This window comes from Pholis gunnellus, assembly GCF_910591455.1.
Source record: "Pholis gunnellus genome assembly, chromosome: 9".
Taxonomy (NCBI): Eukaryota; Metazoa; Chordata; class Actinopteri; order Perciformes; family Pholidae; genus Pholis; species Pholis gunnellus.
Window position 1 is genome coordinate 18276319 of NC_136535.1, and position 25842 is coordinate 18302160.

Consider the following 25842-nt stretch of genomic DNA (forward strand, 5'->3'; position numbering starts at 1 on the left):
TCTGACTCGACGACTGTTCCACGACTAAGCCGGCATCAGTAATGCATTTCCAGTTGACGAAGCACTCTTGATCGGATGCGATTAACAGTTTTCAACGCGGTGGTGCTCATCACATCACCAGCTGGGGGGCTCTGGTGCTTCCTGTGACTGATACTCTAGTGATTGTGACACCAACTGTTCACAATAGCAGCTGCATTTTAATAGAGTCAGCCAGCCAAATATAATTGCATATATTTTTTAAATAACTCACAAGTTTAAGTTATAAGGCTGCACCCCGGTCTGCGGGCCATAGTTTGGACAACCCTAGCTCTGCTTCTGGAAACAGATATTAAGAGAAACATTGTGAGAAAACACAAATCAGATGCTGACAATGATATACAGTACTTTAAAAAAATACTAAAATAAATGGTTAATCTGCTCTTTGTGATACAAATGATACTTTTAACCTCTGATTTCTAGATTTTATTCACATTTCACACACACACACCTATGCTTGCACGCACGCACACACACACACGCTGGAGCATTTGAGAATACTTTTTTTCATATGCTTTTTCCTGCTGGTCTGCCAATTCTGATACATAATGCATTACAACTGAGACCAAGTGGGCTTCATCTCTCCTTTCTCTCTCTCCCTCTCTCCCTCTCTCGCTCTCTCTCTCTTATCTCTCTCTCTCTCTCATCCCACTTTTTCTTCCTTCTCTCTAACCGATTTCCACTCCCAGCGATGATGTCGTTCTCTCCCCCCTCCCTCTCAGCGACTGTTTCTCCCCATCTTTCTCTCTCCATCTTGTTATGTGTTACTGTATTGTTAGGTCCTAGCAGTAATTTATTCATAAAGGTACACTGGCTGGCCTTTCCCAAAATGGAAGGACAGATGGTGGACAACAGGGAGCTGATGTGAGAAAGGTTAGGGAGAGGAATGTGATGGATGACAGCCACTTCAGGTTGGATCTTCTTTATGTCTGGGTCTGTGTGCAAAAATGAATCACACATATTAATGAATGTTGTTGTTGCCCAATAGTGCAACCACAGGAAAAAGTCAAGACTACAAATTACATTTCTGTTCAATTCTCAGCAGCCAGAAAGTGCGAAAAGAATAAAATGTCAAACAAATTGAGAGATGTGAGTTCAGGATGATATTGTCTGACTGTGAGATAATTCATTTTCCTTCGTTGTCATCTCTTAATATTCCATGGGATTTATGCACCTGCGTCTCCTGTTTTGGCTGAGATTTTTGCATGTTTTATGCAACATCTTTGGGTTGTTTGTGGACTTATTGTTCAAAGTTGCCGTCATCGCTATAATGTGTTTTTCCCTGTGTTATTTCCTCGGATGTTTAAACACCATAATTCTGAGTTTAGGACATGTACCTTAATGCCAAAAATGATTATTCCAAGCTGAGTATATTTGGTTCTCAACTTCTTCCACCAAAAATCCATGCTGTGATTTGTTGACAAAAGATATCTGCAAGAATTGTATTTTGTGCGTTGCATATATCCTCTGAATGTTTGTGGTGGTACCAACTTCATAACGGCCTAACATCATCACACATGAATACAAAAAACAGCATGATAAGCAAGTGGGCATGTCCTTAAAGGGGTGATATTTAGCTTTTGGAGCGTTCCTTTCATGCCTCCCCAACCTGCTAGCATGACTTTGTTGGCACCAAAGGATTCACATGATAATATCTTTACTCTAGCTTAAAACTGAGCATGTTACAGCCTCTAAAAGACAGAGAACACCTGCAGAGAACACCGGTGTTCTACAGAATCATTGTTGCTAGTTCTAGCTTGTGCACTTTACTTTACTTATTTACTATATGGTAAAATGCTCCACCGCAGGTGTTTGAGGCATCTCGAAAGAAATACACACGCACACAATTTGAACTGGTGCCGGTTAGCTAATGAGAAATCAGTATTTTCCGTGGTCATTGTTTCTGAATGGTTGCAGTTATACATCCGATGTGATGTGGGAAAGGGTGGTGTTTGTAGTAGCTGAGGGCGACGTTTGATGACCATTCCAGTATATTGTCCAATAACCACCAGTTTGCCCAGTGAGCTGCCAAATTGTTTCCTGTCAATGAATTTAATGGGTGCATGTGCGTGTATGTGTGTGTGTGTTGATCTTATGAAGCCAGATGCTAGGTGTGTCTTCGATCAGCTTCCCAACAGGAAGGATACACAGACCATTAGAGAAAACAGGAGAGAAACCTAATTGACCGACAACAGGACGTTAGAGTCGACACACGGTGTTTCCATCCTGACCCAGTCACCCGTCCATCCTGCACTGGTGCTGCAGAGATGATCTATGTAAACACATATTTCTTGATGTGGAGCGTTGGGGTAGCTAAGGCAGGTGTGGAGGTAGTTTTATTGTTCCATATTCTGTGAACGACCCATCTCATCTTCTAACTATAGGTGGCCTATATGAATCGGGTTCAAACTCACTCTTGACCTTGTGTTACGTCCCCTTTTTAACACAACATCCAAAGAATATGAAAGGGTCAAGAGTAGAAGTAACAATTAAGGTGATTTATTTCAAACTCAGGTTACTTATCTAAAAATAGCTTGACTAAAACAAATACAGGGGCAATGATCAACCCAAACAGACAATAATCCTAAAGTTTCTCGACAAACGTGAACTAAGTGTGTGTAAAATGTAAACTGTATCCCAGCGCACCTTCTGGCCTCCACCTCCCACCACCAACCGTAACAAGTTATCAACAATGGTGTCACAGCTGAAACAGGCAGAGAACAAAAACAAAGAGGGGGAACTCCGCAGGCTTCCTCCTTTTATTCTGGGCCTCACTCTGCTGATTGGCCAGCTTTGAGTCTGTGGGAACCAAGGAGCAGCATGACTGACCTGCACAGGTGGAAACCTGCAGAGAAAACAAAGGAGGGAGATAGAAGGAAAGGCAGGAGGGGAGAAAGCACACACACAGGTGCTTTGCCCCTGCCTGACACCTAACACCTTGGAAACAGCTGATCTCACCTCAAAATCTATAAGGTAGCTTTTCTGGAGCTTTTGATCATGCCACATGATCTTCATCAGAAGGTGACGCCATCTTTCCAAAAGTCATGGAATTATATGTCGGAGCAGAAACTATTGTTCGATTGACAGAAAGTTAATCATTACCACTGATATTATTTTGATTAAGCGTTCAAAACACTGATAGCTTAATTAAGCTTCTCAAGATTTGTTGTTTTTTGTTGTCTCACAGAAGATCAAACTGAACATTTTTGGGTTTGAACTGAAACATCACTTGGGGGAAATTGTGGAAATGTTTCAGTATTTTCTGATGTTTCAGAAACCCATGATTAAGTGATTCATTAAGTAAATAATTCATTTAAAAAAAAAAAAAAGGAAAATAATAATTTGTCGGAGCTGTATTGTAATTGTTTAAATGTTTTCCAAACAGATTTTCTTTTTGTCTACTTTGGGGCGACATAAACAAGTTGCACAACGCTTACATATTACCACCTCTTAAGTCGATGTGTCGATTATTTACACACGCAGAAGTTACGGAGCAACAATACGCTGAAACTCACTTTAAGAAGTTCTGTAAAGCCAAAAGCAGCTCAAGAGTCAGGTGATAGTTGTCTGTAGTCTCATCCATACGATGGATTTCTTTGTGCACAGAAAAAAAAATCAACATCCATAATTTCATAGCAAATGGGCTAAACTCCATCTTCCGACAGAGATCCCGAAATATGATCAAAAACCTCCCGAGGTGCTACTAAATGGACCTCGAGGTTATATTGATTTGTCAACTGCTCAGCTTTGTTCCAGAGTATCACAGAAGCAGGGCCACACCGACAAATTCAAATGCATACATACATGCACATCATACTAAAATGAAACATTTTGTTTGCTTTATTTCACCAGGATCATCCTCAGCACCAATGCTTTCCATTAAGTCCTGGGTACAGACAGTAACAAATAACTATAAACCTCCCTTGAATAAAATGACACACAGCTGACTCAAAGTACAGTACAGTGTGAATATCTGTTACAGGACAGTCTTTATTTAGCAGAGGTTCGGTACACAGGCAAGCAGTCGGCTCAGGCAAACAAATCCAAAACAGCAGGGGCGAGGCAAAACGCAGTCGGGTAAAAGCAGAAAGTCAAAAACCAGGTAACAAAGAGCACCAGGGGAAACATGCTGGACCTCTAAACACGGAAGTACTAAGAGGAACTGGCACAGAGACAGAGGCACACAGGGTTTAAATACACTGGGGAGGTGTAGGTGATTAGACACAGGAGGGATCAATCAGGGGCGGGGCAGACTACCACAGTGGCTGGAACACACACAAAGGCAGGAAGTGATATGACCTGAAATGATAGGAGAGCTAAGTGACACGAAATAAAACAGGAAATATCGATAACTGACAAAATGAGGAAAACATAACTTAGGTTACAGGACGAGACGTGACTATGTGCGATGAACTTGTGCGTCTTGCTGCTACAGCACCTCCTGATAGCTGTACAGCGTTGTAAATATTGTATGAAACGTGATCAGTGAATTTGATTTCATGACTGATGTAAGGATTTGGTGGAGTTCCCGATGTCATCACTGATTTATGATGCCCTCTCTCTCCTTCCCTCCGTCCGTGACGGCTATTAATAATGAATGGCCCTGACTGTGTGAAATGCCAGCCCCTCGCATATCAGTGAAGTGTCCTTTTTAGAAAGCTAATGTTGACAAATGACTGGGAGCGTAAGGCGTTTGAGCACACTATTAACCCCTGAAATGTCACTGTGTTTGTGAGTCAGAGAGAGGTTGTGCGTGTGTGTGTGTGTGTGTGTCTGTCTATAAAATGTTATTATGGGCTTTGTGGGCCGCTCTTCACCCTCATTGACCTTCATTATATTTCAGTCTTGTCCTTACAGTCGCTTTTCTTTTTAATGCCTTCACATATCACGGCATTATTGTCAGATGCTGCAGCTACTGCGCATACGCTAACGCTAACAGTCATGCGCAGACAGTTTCTCTCTTTCTCACACCAAAATACATCCATTATGCTGCCTTACAGTGAGTCTAGTGGGGAGATAAGAGGAGTAAGCTGCTGCACTCTGTCTAAGGATGAAGGGTCTAATTGGCTGCTTAACTAGAGATTTTATTACACATACGCAAACACACACACACGCACACACGGGGCCTCGGGCCGGTTTTGTCTTTTGTCATTGTTAATGAATAGTACAGTGTTAAAGAGATAAAGCTAAACCGGACTCATTAAATTGCCTGTGTGTGCAAGATCCTGCTTTCTGTGTGAGTGAGTCAGAGATACTTTAACACACACACGCGCGCACACACACACACCAACAAACACACATTAATACACACACAGACCATGCTGTCACTGTTAGTACCTTTTGCTTTATACTCTCATTATCACTGGATGCTTTGGCAATATTGTCTTTGTTACACTTTTGCCAAAAAAGCATATTGAATTTAAATTGCAAGAGGGACATAAAGACAGTGAGATAGAGAGAAAAAGTAGATGAGCGAAGACGAGAGAGAGAGAGAAAGTCTACAGGTTGGTGAGCTGCTTAATTGCTTTGCCATGGAAAATCATGTTAGCTCTGTTAGGGGGATTAAATGTCAGCATATCTGCGCATATAATCAGCAAGTGTATGCGCGGATAATGGTGTGTGTGTGCTTGCTTATTTATTTGTACATGTTTGTGTCTGTGTGTGCGTGTGGAACATTCTGTGTATGAATGTGTGTTCATGGATGCACTCGCCATTCTGCTAGATGTCATCTCACACCTCTCTGTCCTGTGTCTTTGGGAGCCTTCTTCACCGCTCCATTTACTTTACTATGCTGACTGTGTGTGTGCGTGTTCGTGGATGCACTCGCCGTTCTGTTAGACCTCATCTCACACATCTCTGTCCTCCTGTGTCGTTAAGAGCCTTCTTCACTGCTCCATTTACTTTACTACGCTGACTGTGTGCGTGTGTGTGTGTATGTGTGTGTGTGTGTGTGTGTGTGTGTGTGTGTGTGTGTGTGTGTGTATTGGATCATTGTGTGGGTGTTATCTGCCTTGTTTTATCATTCTGAATCTGCAGTTATTAAACTTGCTTGTGTCCTCCTCCTTCGTTCCCTCCCTCCTCTGATGGTCTCGTTCTCTCCTTCATCTCGTCCTCTTCACCACCTGTTCAAATATATATATTATATATATATATATATATATATATATATATATATAAGATATAAAATTCAGTTCATTTTGGCCCTCAAAATAGCAAATCTGATCTGGTGGCTCACAGCTAACAGCGCTAACAGTGTTTTCCTGAGACCGTGCTATTTTCTTTGAGGTTTTACACACATTTCTTTAGGTTGATTGGCTGACATTGAGGCCATTATCAAATGCAATTTTATATTCTTTTGGGCTCTAACCTGATAAAGTTCTTTGACGTTTAAAGTGACAAGAGAGGCAGATCTATTTGATCTAAAGGGGTATTTAGCTATAGTTAAGAAGTAGACATGATGTACCAATTTTCTTTCTTTTCTTTCATTTTCTGGAGGTTTAAATTGCAGAGATCAAATGGACCCCAAGGAGAAACGATGTTGAAAAATGACATTTGAGGATAACGGGGTTAAATATTACATCTACTATTTCCATTACTCTCTTTTTCCTGTGTTCTGGATACGTGTCCTGAGCAGCTTTAACTCTGAGGTCACTTCCAGGCAGGATATAGCCCACACACACTCACTCATGTGTAAATGTTTAGTTTGTGAACATCAGAGGATATGGTGTTATCCTTTGTTTGTGCTAGTATGTGTGTGTGAGAGACAGAGAGATGTATCGTGCTGGACACAGGTTGTGATTTAAACTGACTTTTGTGTACTTGTGTTTGGGTGTTTATCCCTGTGTGTGTGTGTGTGTGTGTGTGATATATCATATGTGTGTCAATGTATGCACACAGGCGTTGCTCTCTTATCTCCAGCGTCACACAGGAACTGAACCAACAGACGACCGGAAGCCTTATCGCTCCAAACACCACCACACTGTTTATTCAGACAAGCGGACACACACACACACACACACACACACACACACACACACACACACACACACACATACACACCTTTCCTTTCTGGTGTATTCATTCAGCGTAGTGAGAGGAAGCGTGGCATGTACTGTACAATGTCTATGTGTGCGTTTGAGTGTGCGTGCATATGTTTATGTGCCCGTATTGTAAACAATGTGAGGACAGGCTGAGTAATAATATCACAGTATTCTGTATGTTCATGCATGTAATTGGTCTAATTGGTCAGATTCAATGTGTGAAGACATAATTGCAGCATTGATTGCGATACCATGGGAGGTGTGTGTATTTACATTCTGGTTCTGGTTATAGAATTAGTGCAAAGTTGATGATATAGTGCAAACTCAATAAGGGGAGAAGATGGACAATGTAAAGCTGATATTATAGAAGTTTAAGGTTCAAATCTGCAGCCCTTTGACAAGCAGCCATAACGGTCAAAAATAAGGTGCAAAAACCTTCTTAAACATTCAGTTGGATACTTTTTGGTATGCTGTTCTGATGTGCACCCTATCCACCATCTTTGTTACATATTGACTCATTAATGGGATAGCTGTGTTCATATATCTTTGAGATGAAGCCCCTCCATTTCATTCAAAACTCACATTAGTATGTGTTTCACTTCTTGTGGTTGCTTTGTTAATTGAAGACGGATTGCTCAGTCGTTAAGTGTTGCTGTGTTTAATAATGGTTATTCACAGGATGAGCTGATGAATGAAAGTGATGGGGGAGCATTATGTTTCCACAGGGGGGCGGACATTTAAAGCGTTATAGATATTTTTATAGACTCCCTGCAATAAAAATAAAAAAGAATTGCCAGACTGCTGTTCAGCATAGTGAGCAAACTGAGACTCAACATGAAGCACAAATGGAGGGCAGATGTGTGCAATGTACAGTAAATGTGCCACAGCTGACACACCGCCAGTGATCAAAGAGATATGTGAACTGCAGTTTCCCCGGTTTATAACTTACTGGCATAGATGAGCAGGCGGTAACCCATCGGGACCGGCCCCATGAGTTCATCCTACAACGTTGAACCACACACACTCGCACCTAGAAACTCACTGGCTTACTCCGAAATTGTGACAGATTGCATTGTGAGATTGTACAAGCCGTGTACATGGATTCTACTCGTTTCGTGAACTTGGGTTGATTTTGGACACAGCCATTGTATGGATTGAAACTCCTCCACAGTCCACACCAATAAAACACCTCTACAGGTGTTGCTTATTTCACCTGATTAGACTTCCTCTCAGAACCGCGTGGGCATGTAGAGCCTGTGCCTGTTTGACATGACCTTCACCCTCCTGGTAGTGTCGTTGCACTTGTCATCGACAACTAACACCTTTAGTCATTAATGCATTTGGTGACATCACACTCCTAAACCTAAATTCATTCGCCGTTCACTTTACATGCTGCATTAAGCTCTTTAAACCGGTCTACGATTTCCTGGTAAACAGCCTTTTGTGGCTGTGCTAATGACGTAGACGTGAGTGTGACACTATTGTACTCTCTCTAACTCTCTCAGATAGGAGGTCTGGGTGGACTGTTGCTGGGGCAAAGTGTATGCCGTTGACACCACAGACGATGTAACAAAGGCGGTGATCTTTCCCTAATGATCGTGACCTTTCCCTAGCCTTTTAGTTGGCTAAACTTTCCATAAAGGTGGAATAAATATTTATATAAGTCACCTGTGGAGCCGTCGCATGGGCCTGGAAAGGTACTGACAAGCGACTTGTCTTATCGTTTCGGTGCGAGTGCGTTGTGCTCCGGCACACACATTTGTCCATGCATGACACAGAGCTGAGCCCGTCTAGCCACACCTCTCGGTCAGCCGCAGGAAGACGTGTGCTGCCTCCTGACGTTGAGCCCTGAATGGGTCATTATGAGTGTGCTGTTCTACTGATCAAAGTGATTATTCAACTTATGAGGAAGTCTCTGCACAGTGAAGGTTCAACGCTGAATTTAAAGACACAGTGTTGCGCTAATCCTGCCATTAATTTGTGTTTGGGCTTGTGCCTTCATTCATCTGTAGTGAAGCCCTGGGTGTGTACAGCAGCGTGTCAAAGCTGCCGCTTAATGTTTGCAGACGAGCTTTCACTTTATTCCGCTGTTTGCATTAATGTAAGTCGCTCTGGATAAGAGTGTCGGCAAAATAATGACACAGTGAATGTGCACATGAGCGTGGGGTGGGTGAGGAGATAAAGGGAGGGAAGTGAGAGAATAGAGGGAGAGGTAGAGAGAGGCGAGGAGGAGAAAAGATAAACTGAGAGAGAGAGAGAAAAATACTACTGGCTTTGAGAGAGAGTTTAGGAGAACTCTTTTTCCGCCTGTCCACACACACACATATGCAAAATTACACTTACATTTACATATCAATTTACATACAGAGTCCTCACACACACAGACACTCGTTTTCAAACTAATTTCAACTCATTTGCATCCACAACTGAGTTGAGAGCAGAGTGACAGTTCAATCATTTCTTCCCAGCACCCTCTTTCTTGTATCTTCCTCTCCCTCTCATCTGAGGAAGTTAATTGAACACTTTTTCTGCGCTTGGAGGTGTCAAAAGTGGGTGCTGTCGTTCAAGTTTTCATATTGAATCTAAATAAGTTGCCAACATTTTACTGTTGGTAACACTGGGGGAAATGAATAAGGAAGTAGAGTCAGCTTTTTGGTGGGTGATGGAATAGTTCAACTAAACCCTCATAAACTGGGGTTACTGAAGGAAACGGATGCTACAACACTCGTAACTTTCACCTGTGACAGTATGGCAAGAAATGTTTATTGTGTTTAGAGTGGTTCGTACATTTCCTGAAGCCCCGGACGTCACACAGGCAACACCACCGCTATATTTCCAATCTCTTTGGAGCTCTCCCGGCTGCATTTAGTGCCATCAATAGTTCAAATACTGTCACTGTCTTAATTAAGGTCGCATTAAATTGGGTCAATCAAATTCGCCAATGTTTGGATATAATTATTCTCTTCACTTTGTCACTTTTGGGATTGGCATATCTTAACTATATTTAATTTAACTTTTAAAATACATGCTATTAATGGTATACAAGCATGTTTAAGGTTCCTTTCAAGGAAACAGAAATTGTCTTTGAGCAAAGGAGATAAAAGTAAAACTCCTGTGATTGAAAGCCAAACAAATATGGATGTCAAACTGCAAGTCAAGACTTGACAGCACACGGAGACTCATTCATAATCGAAAAACAATGTTTGTGAGCAGCCTAAGCAAGAACTGTGATTGTTTTGAACCTGCAAGATGTGAGTGAGCAGCACGGCTTCCTGTCTTGTTATTTGCAAAATTGCACAGCCTGAAATTTGAAAGTCGAATCAGTTGTATGCAAATCAAAACTTGAGAGCAGAGCAAAATCCATTGGATTTGACATGCTTCCGAGTGTCATCCTGTTGTCTCTGCCTGCTGTCAGGCTACTTCCCACTGACATACAACAGCTGTGGGTGTTATTCTGATCCCAACCCATGTGTCAGACTAATGCTGTTCAATAAATAGCTAAACTGACTTATATCAGAAAAAAATGTTTTAGGGAATAACCGATCTAAATACGCAGACCTCAGTGCATCGTAAACCTCGTAGGACATGTGCGACCTTCATTTTTTTTATCATCTGAAAGTTTCCTTTGTGCCTCCTTTTCTCTCTCATGCTCCCTCCAGAGTTTCTTCTCTCTGTAGTCTCGTCCGTCTCTCTATTCGTCAGTCCTCCTGTGGGAGAGCAAAGAGAAAATACAAGAAAAAGAGAGACAGGCTCACCTCTAAGCATCAGGCTGGAAGCAACTGGAACAGATTCGGCACCGTCGTATAGCTTTACGTGCAGCAGTGTGGTTCATCTGGAACATGTTGGTCATTCACATATTCCTTATGAAAGACAGAGCAGAAGAGTCAACTGGTCGACAGTCACTGTGACTGGATTCAGTGGACTAAAGTTGCACATGTGGTTCAAAGGTGGCAGCAAAACTTAAGTGTGTGATGGATTTACAAATTGCTTATGCAGGCAAGACTATTTTTGTATTGATTCTTTAAAAAAAGTGTATACATTTCTAATTAATAGATGAAATGCAAAGATTCGTGGCAGACAGTGGTTCAGGTTCAAGGCCTCCGTAATATGGTGAATACAACGTTTACACCGACAGTTTTCCTATAATTAGCTTTTAATTAAGAATCACAATATAATGCCTTGATTACAGTATTGCAATATGTCACAATGTATTGAATTGTATATCATGATAGGCATTGTATTGCCAGATTCTTGCCGATGCACAGCCCTTAATGTATCATATTTAGCAGTGTTTCAGTGAAAATAGACAAAGTATTACATCATAGTGTATTGCTTGTTGTTGTATCATATTGCATTTGGACACTATTATATTTTAAACTGGGTGCACAAAAAGAAAATCTTGATTTTGCTCTAAAAACATCCTTTACGTTTAGGATTCTGTCCTCAGCAGATTGTTTCTCTGCATTTCTGTCCTCCGAGCGGTCTTTTGTTCTGTCTTGGTGTCACACATGTCTCCGTCTCTCAAGTGCTTGTAGTAGATGCAGGAAAGCAAAAGAGAATTTTAACAAGGGAAACGCAGGCTGGAAGGTGCTAAGAGCGGCAGGAATGCAGAGAAGCAATTCTTCTTTTCTTTTGTCTTTTTCCCAAATGAAGGAAAAAGGACAGAAAACTAAATCAAGCGGATGGAAGAGGAGAGAAAGTTGGAAGACAAATGAGATAAAGGAAAATGATGATGGTGGGGGGGGGTTATAGAGAGGTTTCAGGAGAGAATGAGTTTTTTTTTTTCAGGAGGAGAGGCGAAGGTTGTTATGACCTCGTTACCATGGAGACAGCATGTTCCTCGCACTGCTTTTGTCATCGCCTTGTTCACTGACTGATAAAGATGTGTCTCTCTGGAAACAGGTGTTTGGTGCTGAGACGAGGGGAAGTATTAAAAGGCAGAAACAAAAATAATTTTCCTGCAATTCCATCAAGTGGTGAAAAAGCATTTAAGTGGAAACTGTAACAGTAACAGAATCGGCTTTAGAGACATCTTTAAGGGTGAGAACGGAAAGACAGAGCGACATGGAGAGGAGGGAGGAGATGACAGGTGAGGCAAATTGGAGAGAAAATGATTTCTGATTTCCTCGGCAGTGGTGAGGAGATTGGACAGGCAGATAGAGTGCTACACACACACACACACACACACACACGCGCACACACTGGGTTGCATACGCACATGTATCCTCTCACTATCACACGTTGTCAGTGCTTTAACGTTGAGTGCCATGAGCAGGGCCTGGCTGCAGTAATCATGAGATAAAGGCTTTTAATCATGGAGCAGAATCACTTCCCTTATCCGTAATCTCTGTGATGTGCAGGATTGAGAATGCGTCTCTCTAAATGTGATCTGGTACACACTACTGAGTAACGCCTGAACTATAATCTGGTGAAAATACGATGTGATGGGCCTGTGCCATGCAACGTGGTAGATAAAAACGATTGGTGGTGTTTATTCCTTTAATAGCTGTGGTTGCATTAGACCGGTGGTTCCCAGCCTGATAGATACATGTGATTGGTCCCCAGATGGAAAACTCAATGGAAAAGGTGATTGTGATTAAATGTGTGAAATTACACATAACTGAAATAGAAGATTATCCACCGCGAACTCAAACTCAGCACACACAGAAACACTGACATCATGTCACTGAGGATTCCCTGCTGGAGCGAGTTCCTGCTGAGAGACTATAGATCCGAACACTAGCACACACACACACACACACACACACACACACACACATACAGACACACGCACCTATATAAGCTGAAATGCACGCGCTTGTTCACACGCACACCCGAGATCTTCCGCCATGGGTACTTATGTCATAGTCAATCAGATTCACCCGAGAGAAAATGCCACCAAGATGAAGAGACTGTAAAATGAACAAAGGGAAGATGAGATTGGAAAGCAGGACAGAAAGTCAGCACATGCATTCACAATGTGAGTGCCAACGTACCGCACTGTACATCTGGCCTACTTGGCACTGTAGCCTCTCAGTAGATTAGACTTCCTGCTTTATTGTCTTGCTTTTCTTTTTCCTTTCTTTGTCTCGTTTTTTCGGGGACCTGATGTTTAATTCTTACCCTCTTTAGATACGGAAACAATAAGGTCACTGGTAGTCCGTATAGAGAAGTGTGTGTGTGTGTCTGTGAGAGCCCTTATACCACTTTGAGGTTTGTTTTTGGGGAGGTGGACCGATGTTGTAATTAATGCGGGGGAATTCAGACGAAGTCAGCGCAAGAAGTTGCTCTTCATTTCCGCTGCAGTGGCTGCTGTATGATTACTGCACCCCTGAGAGGAATTGTCAAGAACATTTAAAAATGTGTTTCCATTGTGGTCGTCGGTCTTCATAAAGCAAAGAGAGCGGTACGGCTTGACTTGACAACAATCCAACTGAGAATTAGAGTGCTAACGCACGGTGTGTTCAGGTGCTGTGGGGATTTTCTTTAATGATAACCACTCAAGGTTATAGATTCACTGCTTCCTATTCGCTTGAGCAAATGCAGAGCACACGCCATGTCGTCATTTCCTTTTCTTAAGATATAAGACATGGATAGAAAGAAAGGAGAAACGCAAATAGGATTATATATTAAATGCAGATCAGACGCCTCCAGAATGTTTTAATTAAGATGCAACTGATTTGATTTGCAGTAAGAGGATGTCAAGTCACTGCACTGCTGAGTGTAGTTTATGTGTTTGTACACTTGGGGGCGCTCTGACAGCAGCACTGACATGTTTGACGTAACACACCTGCAGCGAGAAGAAACGCACAAAAAAAGAATATTAGAGGAGGGAAAAAGACAAGTGAGTGGAGGAAGAAAGGAAGGAAGGAGAGAAGGAAGTAAGAGGGAAAGTGAGAAAATGTGAGGGAAGAGGCAGAAAGAGGCCAGAGATGAGCAAGTTCAAACGCGTGTGACTGAGGTCTGTTTATTTAGGATGTGTGTGTAACTGTCATGTATGTTTCTGACATGTTGAGGCAGCGTGTGTGTGTGTGTGTGTGTGTGTGTGTGTGTGTGTGTTACGGCGCTCCCATAATTATCATTGTGTATTCAGGCCTGGATAGTGTTTCTTTTGTGTTGACCTGTTGACTGTCCGTCTGCGTCACAGCTTCAAAGGACTTTAATTTCAGTCGTGCTCAAACTAATGAAATGGCCGCCTTTCCTCTGACTGCTTACAATTCTCTGTCATTACTCTCCTCTCTGTGTCCACTCGCTCTCACACAACTGCGCAGCTTTCAGCTGTACACCCGTCTGCAGGCTGGAACAAATATTTACAGAATCAACAGAGGATTAACAGGATCATAATTCACATTTTTAATTTAGAGCCGCAAATAATAACTATTTGCCTTATTAATTAACCTGCCAGTAATAATAAATAATGCATCTATACTATTCAGCTCTGAATCATCTCGTAAGTCAAATATCAAGTCAGAATACCGAATATTTTTGTGTTATAATTGCAGAAATAGATTATTACATGTCGCTTGTATTTATTATTATAATAATGTTTTAAAGATAAATCTCATGAAATAAACTTGGGGCGCTGGTAAACTGTGATTGGATCTGTCTTGTAGTTGACATTTTATAGACTAAACAATTAACCAGTTTAGTGTTTTTTTTAAATAAATGATGGTAACCTGGGGATTCACTTCTCTTTAAACTAAAGAGTTCTTTAAGCAACATTAACAAGAGTTGAACATTTTCCATTTAATGGACACTGAACATCTACTAACACTACCTATTACTACTACCACCACTACTCACCACTACTACTTTCCATAGATCTCCCGTTTTATCTGGAGGTGCCGTACACTTCTTCCATGGTTGGATTACACACTCTAACAGCATCCGAGTGTCTTTCTTCACTCCCCCCTCTGCCTCTGTGTTGTAAAATATCTTGCATCATTATTTTACATGTAAAGAGAATTCCCATCTGATATTCCTGCAGTCTTACTTGTGCATAACTGATTAATTCTCTCATAGCTACAAAACAGACTTCTGCTCTATAACAAAAAAAGTCTAAAACTGACTTTGTTGGTATAGCAGGATTGTTGTTTGGGAGATGTGTTTATAACTGAGAAACATTTCCCTTCTGAAAACATGGCTATTCTCTTTAATAATTCCATTTAGTCGCTGAGGTTAGTCCTGATCCACCATCTCCAACAAAGGGTTGAGTTTGCTCTTTCAGAAGTAAAGTTTCTGAGTGTGTGAGTGTGTGTGTGTGTGTGTGTGTGTGTGTGTGTGTGTGTGTGTCTGAGCATGTCAGGGTCAGTCCATTCATTGCTTCATTATAGAGCAGAAATTGTGGGTATAAATTGTTCTGTGATTTTTTGCACCTCAGGAAGATGGGGTGCCATAGCAACAAATCGGAGTCAGTGTGGTTATTTCACGCTCACACACACACACACACACACACACACGCGCACACACTGTCATCGTCATTACCACTTGTAGCATCTATTCAGCCTTCTCAACACGACTCGCAGGCTCGCGGATTCTGATTGGTTGAACAGAGGAACCAATTAGATTAGAGAAATGAAGAGATAAAGAGAGCATAGAAGTAATCATTTATTTGTCTGATCTATCTGGTTACTAACAGCATATACCAACACGTGCAAATACTAGCGCACAAATATGAAGTCTGCATTCCCAAACACACACTACACACAGAGTGGCTCTGCTGGGCTCTGTCGCCCACACCTCATTAATTGTTGGGTACTTTTGTGTAAAAAAAGTAGAATAAAGAAATAAAGGGAGGAGAGGAAGAAGAGCGAGAGGGTGGAGGAAGAAGTTTTGTTTGTTTGCTGCAGTGTTCCTTAGGTCCTTCTTCTTTTTCACTGCCCCTGCATGACTTCTCTCCATCTATTATTCTATCGCTTCTTCCCACAGCTGTTGTTGTTGCTGCAGTGTTTTTTTCTCTCTCTCTCTCTCTCGCTCTGTAGGCTGCTCTCTCGCTTTGTTTCCTGTTCCTACATCTTTTAACCTTGTTCTCTGTTTCTACCTTTCTCACTGCTGGAGATTTATCCGCTGCACTCACTCACTTTCCATTTGACCTGTGTGTGTGTGTGTGTGTGTGTGTGTGTGTGTGTGTTTACTCTTTGTAGCATGCGTGTGTTCATTTAACAACAACTGTGTTTCAGCTGAGACCCCTTTAAGCTTTTTAGCCGGCGCTGACATTGCCAGAGGCTACGCTGACGATGATCGGTGTGCCTGAACTTTGTTTGCACATCAGGAAGGAAGCAGCAAACTATGACGGGCAAAGAGCTCTCCTTTACACACAGACACATTTTGGGAAGACACAAACTCTGTCCTGCATACTACCCATCAGCTTTATCAGAGAGTGCAGGTGGGAGCAGCTTCTCGGCAGACTGATCAGTTCCTTGATATTACTTTCTTAGGCGTCCCTGACCTCTGCCACCTTTCAGTGCAGACATTCTTTGTGAAGTCTTGTAAAGTTGTAACTTTATGGCATTATTTGGGTTAGTAAATCATTTGCTAATACTTCATAGACTAGCCATTAGCATGAACACATTTTGGGTTGCCAGGTTTTGAAAAATCCTCCAGTGGACCATTTGACCACTTACCTTCTGAAAAAAAAAAAAAATCTGCAGAGACAAATTCCACTATCACCAACTTACTCTCTGTTACGACTGCAGACTAGATGAATTGCTTTGGCACTTTTAAGTGCAGACATGATTGCTTAGTAGAACGTAAGAAACTCATTTAGTAATGCAGTTGGCAGTGGGTCTAACTTGCATCCATCAATGTCCATCAGAGGGGTGTTCCTGATGAATTAAAGTGCTAAAAAGATGCGAGGGTGATACCTGGAGCAGAACCAACAAAGAGGATCCATCACAACCTGCCAACCGTCGTTCTGATACTGGCTTCTAACTAATCTATAAATAATGAGTTATTAAGTAATTCATTACAACATATGAACCCTGCTAGAACCACACAAGTATAGAGACGAGCAGACTGCACTCATAACCAACCTGTGAGACCGAATAGATGCCGATAAGCCTTTGTAACGTCAGTGAGCCATAAAACAGACATTTGCCAGCTGTTCTAATTTACAACATCAGTTGTTTTGTCTGCCAGTTAAATGCAGAAAGCACATCCCAGAAATGTTTCTAGATTCTTATAAAGTATACCCGTGTGTCCCCGACCAACATGTTATCATTCGACACAGTATAAAGAGGTTTACTTAGACAGTAAACTTTATACACACAGCCTTTTTTATGTAAACGTGAGGAGTGGCCGTATCATGAAGCCATTGAGAAAGACTGAATAAGGTGGGATGGACCTGTAATCTGGCTTTCGCTGTGAAAATGAGACATTAGTAATTGAGGTTATCGTTGACATCAGTTACACGGGTCTTAAGTATCTCATTAGAGAGTGATCATCTGTCATCGCTACGTTTATGCCAGTGCAGAGAGAGGTGTTGCTGCTGTAAATCCACTCGCAGCCTCTCCGCGTTGGCAGTGAGCGACAGCGACCTTCACCTGGATCAAAGGATCAGTTATGATGTCCTTATTGTTCGGGAGTCCACGGTCACACCAGTTGTTACACAGCGCTCACTCAAGTCACGAAACACTGATCACAGAACAAAGGCGACAGAACATGTGACCGATTTGCTGCTGGAAGCCTAAAAGCTGTCTCGTCCTCTTTTGCCAGGTCTTGCGCCTAAAAACAGCTAACCTCTCCCCAAGCTCTCCGTTAGTTTTATCGTCATTATTCCACACGCTCGGGCAAATGACCCCATCCCCGCTTTGTACACTGAACCTTCCCGTTGAGTGTTTAAGCACTTACGTACAAAGCAAACCCGATTTTTAAAAAAGTCCAGTAAATGTACTTTGGAGAGGTACATTTTGGAGGTGAGAGTTCTCTCTCCTCTTTTCCATTTTCTCATCCTCTCATCTGCCTCTACTCACTTCTTAATGCTGCTGAGACGGACGATGGTGAGGAGACGGGGCATGTTGGTATGGAAACTGGCTTATAAACTGTTCAGGTTGCTAACGTTCTAACTCACATAGCAACAACCCACCAGCCTTTCAAAATGGTGACGCGAAGCAGCTTTGTGATTTCTGATGAATAGACGTCAGAAAGGTTTGTCATTTCTTTGTGTGTGTGTGTGTGTGTGTGTGTGTGTGTGTGGATGACTTACATGTGTGACACTCTATGCATGGACGCTGTTGCAGTTGAGAACAAGAGGCCATGGCTTCTTTTTATATAAAGAGCCCACGCACCTACCTTGAAATTTCAGTGTGAATGAAGCACATTCTGCAGTGCTTAAAAAGTTATGAGTCATCTTAAGACCTTTGCTGACTTACACTTATGCTTTTTCAGATCATTTGATCAAGTGATGCATTTTAAAAACACAGGAGCAGGGGTGGTGTCCCGGCTTCTGCAGTGTCCTTCGGGCAAATTTATTTATTTATTACTTTTTAAACATTCATAGCAGCATAATCCTGTTCATCTTAACAAATGATGTGGCCATATGCTGTAAATACAGTTTGACTACAACAAGGGGAAATGTGTGATGTTTGTGTTTTTAAGGGGGCTTTTCTCTTGCCTGGTACGCTGGCTGCATTTTTCCACGTACCGTTGGCGGGGGCATGAATGCTCGTTGAGTTCATTGTTTCAAAGGGCTGTGCCTTACAGAGCAGAGTCAAGTCAACAAAAGCATTGCACCGTTGAAACAAGTTATCAATACAAACAGTGCAGCCCGCTGGTAAGTGTGTGATTGCGTATATGGGTGCGTGACTTTCCAAAGTAGGGTGTGTCATTGTCGCTTTCCTGCTGTTGTTTTACTGCTAGTGTTGTTTAAGGAAATTAATTATGAGTAACAATAACCTTAAGATACACACACACACACACACACACACTCGGACACACTTTTCTCTAAGCTGTTAGTCATACATCATGTGGTGAACACTTGTATTCAAAGCACTTTACAGTTCTGTAAGTGCATAGATTTTCTTTTTTTATCATTGAGGGTCCCAGCGGGGATCACACCGGTAACCTTGGTTTTTCTGTGCTCCACGCCCACCTGGACTCACAGTACATACTTACAGACGGATGAAATAACAGCTCGTTGCTCTTGCATGTATAAGACTGTATGTTCTGTTTGCAATGGGAACACTAGTGTTGGCACAGAATGGATGGACAGACAGATAAAACAAATAATTCAATGCAAAGAAGTAGTGCCACGGATATTATGCGCATACTGTGTGGTCAAGATTATGAAACAAAGACCGGCATGTAATACTTCTCGATACTGTGTGACACAATAGAAAAACACTTTTAGTCCGTATGGTAATTAATTGACAAATTGCAGCGGCCACCTCAAGATGAGGTCCTGCTGTTGGTCCAAGATGATGTCAACACATTAAATTACACATTTATTTAAACCTGCATTATAAACTGCCCTTACATGATATTTTTTAACAATACAGTTAAATGAGGAGCTAGTATAATTTAAATAAACATACTAATGATTTATTTCCTTTGCAGCATTTTCAACTTTTCATTATCTCAGATGCGTGCACGTGTGCATCAGGATGCCGTTAAAATAGCTCCACCATTATGTAGATTAGCTCTATTCCCCTGAGTGCACCTTTACCATTTAAACCCTTCAATCAATCCGCTGCTTTACGGGGGTCAGGACACACACAGGCACACACACACACGCACACACACGTGCGCACACACCCACACAAAAAGAGATTTACGTACATATGCACTTTCAATCGAAGTCTTTTATGAGCATCACATACACTCATAAAACCACATCACAGTCAAAAACATATATATGTTGACATACCCTTTGTTCATACACACACACACACACACACAAACACCTACACACAACAGACCAAGGTTACTGGCTTTATCCTCATCAGATTCCAGGTCCACAGCTTGCTAATGATGTTGCTCTGCACTGTAGTTATTCATGCTGTCTCACTGTGTGTGTGTGTGTGTGTGTGTGTGTGTGTGTGTGTGTGTGTGTGTGTGTGTGTGTGTGTGTGTGTGTGTGTGTGTGTAACAGCAACTGAGCATTGAGTAAGTGATCACACAGTGGGTTTGTGTGTTGATTGCATTTGAGCATAAAAAACTGTCCCTGTTTTAATCACAAACCCGGGATCAATACTCTAGTCAGCTAAATTACGCAGCAGTGATGCTCTGAAGTGATGTGTTAGTGGTGTGTGTGTGTGTGTGTGTGTGTGTGTGTGTGTGTGTGTGTGTGTGTTTAAAAGGTAATCTAGATCACAGAGTCCACAGTAGATGAAGAGAGACAATCTTTTGTGGAGAATTTGCTTTGAACTAACCTATTTTATGGCTCTTCTGTGTTTTCCTGAGGATGAGGGCCTACTCTCCTAGCTCTGTTTGTGTGTGTGTGTGTGTGTGTGTGTGTGTGTGTGTGTGTGTGTGTGTGTGTGTGTGTGTGTGTGTGTGTGTGTTTGCACGTGGGTATGTGTGTGTTTGTGTTCAAGCAAGCTCTACAGAATTGATAATATGAAACCGTGTGCAGCGCTGATTATCTTTCTGTGTATCCTGCTGCTATTACCCAACACTGGTCAATACAGTCTAAGGTTCTGCTGTACTGGAATAACCTTTGACCATGTTTACAAAACAGGCCGCCTCTGGGTTTACTGGGATATTACTGCATTTAATAGCAGAGCTCACTCGCTCCAACATGACTCCACCAGCCTAGGATTAACCTCTGACGACCTGCCTCTGTGAACTCCACCTCTCTTCACCTCTTCCTCTTCATTCAACATTGATTTAATCAACTGAAAAGAAAAGTGATGGTTTCAATATTTCATGTATGTTACAGCTTCAATTAGGCATTAGAACAAGCCAAGTCTATGTTTACTGTATTCAAAATGATAAAAAGATATTTTCAAGTATTTTAAAGATTCATCCTTTATTTCTGGTAATTTCAGCCTCCAGTAAACACGTCACAACAGTATTTAGTTTTGATTGTTTTCCTAAACAGTTGACAGTATCTTCTCCTAGTCAGGCCAATTTCCAGCATTTGAACCGGAGCGGCTTACTTCATTCGATTTAGAGAAGCTGCTTTCGTCAGCTGGTTTTTAAATCCAACACAGTGACTGTTTGCCTGCGATAGCTTCAAATGTATTCAATCAACACCTGTTTGGAGTGATTCAAAATATGACCTTTTTAACAGCACCGTCTTCACAACACTATGCCTGGAGCCACAACGCATTTAAAAAAAAAAAAAACTAAAAATGAATAGCAGTCCAAATCTGAAATCATGAGAATCACAAACACAGTGTTGACTTGAAACAGCAGCTTAACAAATACATTTTTCATGTGATATGATATGACGTTGTGTGTGTGAGTACACAAAGCTGCTGGCAAGCTTGTGTTTAGTAAATGCCTCTGAGGTTTGTTGTCAGATTGATGAACTCCATTAGACAGTGCCATTAAACCTGCTGTACAGCTTCATGCTAAATGTCCCGTCACTACCAGTGTCGCCTCGGACCTGTCAGCAACACAAGGCTGATATGATGAATCTGCAGGCTGATTAAATGTATAGAGGTGTGGTGGTGGACGTAGATTTTTTTCGATCTTATACTATATTATTTTCTCATATTTGTGTGAATGTTGTTTCTGTTTGGCTGTTTGGGCTACATTAGGGTTTATTTCATTTAAAATGTTCTGGATTTATTTTCCAGGAATTTCTTGTATTTTATTTAGAATCCAGAAAAATCAATAAATCAAAGTCTTTGATGAAAATGAAATTATTAAAATAGCATTTGCTATTGCTGCCGCAAGAGCATATCATACACAAAAATGTCACCTGAACGGCCATTTATTAGCCAATAATAATAGCTGATATGGAAGAGAAGTCCATAAATGTGTTTACTTCGGAATTCAGAGCATATCTATGATGGAGGGATTGCTGTTGGGTAGAAGCTAACGGTGCTAACAGCGTTAACAGTGCAAACAACGGCAACAGCGCTGACAGAGCTAGCGGTGTTAGCTCACGGGGAACCAGAGGGTGGGTGTTACACTTCTGTGACGACGCTGTCGGTCATGACGGCAGTAGCAGCTGTAACCGCCGTATGGGAGCGGTGGCGATTAGCTAGCCAGTGGATCACGCTCACCGTGACTCACTTGCACTAAATTGCACGTGTGGTCGGACCAGTTATGTAAACAAAGCACAGAGAAGCTTGCATTACAACACATACAGAGGGAGAGTGACTTCATTCTCTGCTCAGGTAGACATTACTCAACTATATATTTACATGGCAAATAGTTGTTTGCTGCAATATTAATGCTCTGAATTTCAAATTTGTCAACTTTAAAGTGCTCAACAAAAAAAATGGAAATTTCAGCATCTGCAGTTCCCTGACAAATAAGCTCCATCTTCTGATGAGGATCATGAGATATGACAGAAAGCTCCAGAAAATGTATACTGGACCTTGGTTGAGACAAAATGGTCATATGTTGTTGATTATAAAAACAGCCCTTTGATATTATAATTTTCATACTTGTTAGAAACCGTTCCCTCTATTGTTTGTTAAGTTTAGGTAACTTAAACTACTTGGTTAATGTGAGGATATACCAACATATATTGTTGGTGGGTGGATGTGATATGATGCAAACCACAATGTCAAAGTCAGAAACATTGAAAACATCCCGCCGTCTCTGTTTTTCTCTGAATACCAGTATACCAGTATCAACATGGTCTCCCATTGTCATAATCTGCATGTCCACAAGAGGTCGCTTGTCAAGAAAATTAAACTTTGTTATTTCAAATGTTTCAACCAATGGTCAGTATAGTGTCTTTTTTTCAAAATCTGAGTGAAAATCTGGTTTAACACTATTTTAAAAAGTCAATTTTTAAGTAAAACATCTGTGAAATCTAAAAGCGATGAACCTTTATGAATAAGAAATCATAAAATTAAATTATTCTAAATATTAAATATTCACGATTTGAGTTGAGTCCACTGCTTCCCGTGTGGTCAAAGTGATCAACCCATTACATCTACTGAAAGTGGGAAAGTGAATCACGGGGAGGCATCAGAGAGGCAGTAAGACCCAGAGGAGGAGCAGAAACAGCGAGAGAGGGAGAGGGAGGGAGAGAGAGAGAGAGAGAGAGAGAGAGAGAGAGAGAGAGAGAGAGAGAGAGAGGTGGGAGGAGAGAGGAGGAGGGACTGTGTTCACTCTATGCACTCTATTGCAGCTCACAGTGTAAGCATCCCAGTGTGTGTCTCAGGCTGCCGGCGCGAGTGTGTGCATCGGAGCGCCGTTGTGTGTGTGAATGTGTGTGTGACTCCAGCGCTCTCTCTGCGTACGACAGGTGGAGATGACATGACTGCGCTTGAGAGGAAGAAAGGAAAGGACCTGTAAGGACTTCACACACTCTCTCTCTCACACACACACACACACACACACACACACACACACACGTAAATACGCTCACCTTTTCCCCTACATTCCCTCACACACACCTTTTTTAAATTCCTGCACTCCTCACTTCAGGGAAAAGATAAGTTGTTGTGTGTGTTAAAATACTCTTTCCCCAGCAGCTTATCACTCAGACTGTAACAGCTGACTGTGTGCACAGCGGTAAAACTCAAAAACTCAAACACACACACACACAAAGGGTCCTGACTGTTATTTTGATGCCTGCAGACGCGGTCAGCAAGTGTTTCTGCGTCCTGAGGAGAGTTCAGCTCCAGCCCTGACTAGAAGACAGTCCACCACGTTGTCCGAACAACTCCAGGTAGGATTTACTCTTCTCTCATGTCCACTTTGTCTGAACAACAGGATGCTATGTGCTTCATGCCCTCTGCCCTCATCTCTCTTCCTTCTTCCTTCCATTTCTTTTTGTCCAACCTGTAACCGCTACAGCTAGAATGGGGTACACTCCCTTCAATATACTCCACTTTGTTTTTTTCTTCATGTAATCAGTCTCAAGTCAAGGAAATTTCTTCCTATATTGTTCTCTTTGTCCCTCGATCTCCCTCTTTCTGTCCTTCTTACTCACACATACACACACATACATGCACACATACACACCCTTCTGTCCTCTTTGCTGCCTCACCGTTCTTGTTTTTTTGGGAGTAACTTTTGTCAGGAGGAGGTAAGTTTCAGCTCCTGTTGCTGCAGCTTTCTGTGTTTCTCTGTTGATTTAGTGGGTGATATACTTATTGCTCACCCATGGGTGCGTGTGTGTGTGTGTGTGTGTGTGTGTGTGTGTGTGAGGGCTCAGATAAAAGACGGAAAGATAAAACATAACACAGCAATAAACATGAAAGAGAGGAAATTAAAGACAGTGACGTTGTTGTTTGAATGGCGGTCTCTATTTGTGTGTTGTTACCTGGGAGTTTGTGTGTGTGTGTGTGTGTGTGTGTGTGTGTGTGTGTGTGTGTGTTTTAGGCTGCTACATTTTTAGTTGAGTTGATGCAATTTTGTTCTTGCAAACCCTGCAGCAGTGAGGCTCATTTCGCTCTGCCCTTTTTTTTCTCTCTACATCTCGTTTTAGTGTGTCTCGCTCCTTTTATGTTGTATGATTTGTGACAAGCAGAGACCTACAATTTAAAATTTCTGCTTTCTTGTTTCCTCGCACATGTGATCAAGCTGGATATATTTTATGTGTGTGTGTGTGTGTGTGTGTGTGTGTGTGTGTGTGTGTGTGTGTGTGTGTGTGTGTGTGTGTGTTCATACACAGTCTGAGCTCAAGAGTGTGTTGTTGGTGCGTGCGTCTGCATTTGTGTTTTCTATTGCAGAGGGATTTAATGTTGTTGGCAGAAAAATAGAAAAAAATGTTTGATTGGCTGCCAGTGTTGACATGTTCTGCTCAGATCCAATTACCTTGATAGATACACACTCACAGAGAAGCAGACACATGCACACACACACTAATGTCACACAACCCTCCAAGCAAAAATGAAGCCATTCATGCAAGAAAGGGATTAACAACTACGTTTACAATATCTTCTAAGAATAAATACTTGCTCTATAATTGATGCCAAATATCAATTATATACATATACACTGTTTCAACCTTTATTGAGATTGGCTATTGTGTTTCTAGACATATTTCTTCATGTTTATGTGTGTATCTGTTGTTACAGAGCTAATGCACTTCTGACTCAGCCCTCCACGTACGCATTTCCGCCCAATCAGTTTATGTTCCTGAAAATCTTGTCCAACTGCATTCCTCTCTTACAGCCTTTGTGTTTGTGAATGGATCGTTGCTGAAACGTGGCCAATAATAATAAGTATACTAATCATAAAGTAATAATCATAACAAACTGTATTTGTATAGCACCTTTCGTACAAGAAATGAAGCACAAAGTGCTTTACAATAAGGGAAAATAGACCGAGAATTAATATAAAACAGTGATAGAATATAGGATGCCATAGCTGATGAAAAATAAAACACATTTGCTAAAATAAATAAAATATGAAATATGAAAATAAAATGGAAGAGGAATAACCACTGAATAATAATGATATTAAAATCAGTGGCCATGTTCGCGGCATGCACATACACATCAATAAACCTGCAGCAGCTCCGTTTTCTTGTACTCTCTTTTTAAGGTAATTTGAGACCCATTAAATATAAACTCCGAAAGTTTGACATCTTGTGCACAATTTATTTTCGAAACCCAGGCTTCTGAGGCCAGAGGCAAACAACAACCGTAACAAAGTCTAGACCGACACAAGTTCCCTGCAGTACTCGATT

The 25842-nt window shown here is 41.6% G+C and overlaps 1 protein-coding gene across 2 annotated transcripts in view; it reads left to right on the forward strand.

The window, feature by feature from the left end:
• pde2a (phosphodiesterase 2A) overlaps positions 1 to 25842 on the forward strand; it is a 133417-nt gene that overhangs the window by 15233 nt on the left and 92342 nt on the right. Inside the window, exons 1-2 of one of the 2 annotated variants that reach the window (XM_079166104.1) lie at positions 23378 to 23494; positions 23784 to 23874. In XM_079166104.1, the coding sequence (XP_079022230.1) occupies positions 23460 to 23494; positions 23784 to 23874 (126 nt within the window). In that variant the 5' untranslated portion in view covers positions 23378 to 23459. Of the gene's footprint in view, positions 1 to 23377; positions 23495 to 23783; positions 23875 to 25842 lie in introns of those variants that run through there. The other variant, XM_079166103.1, reaches the window with a different exon arrangement.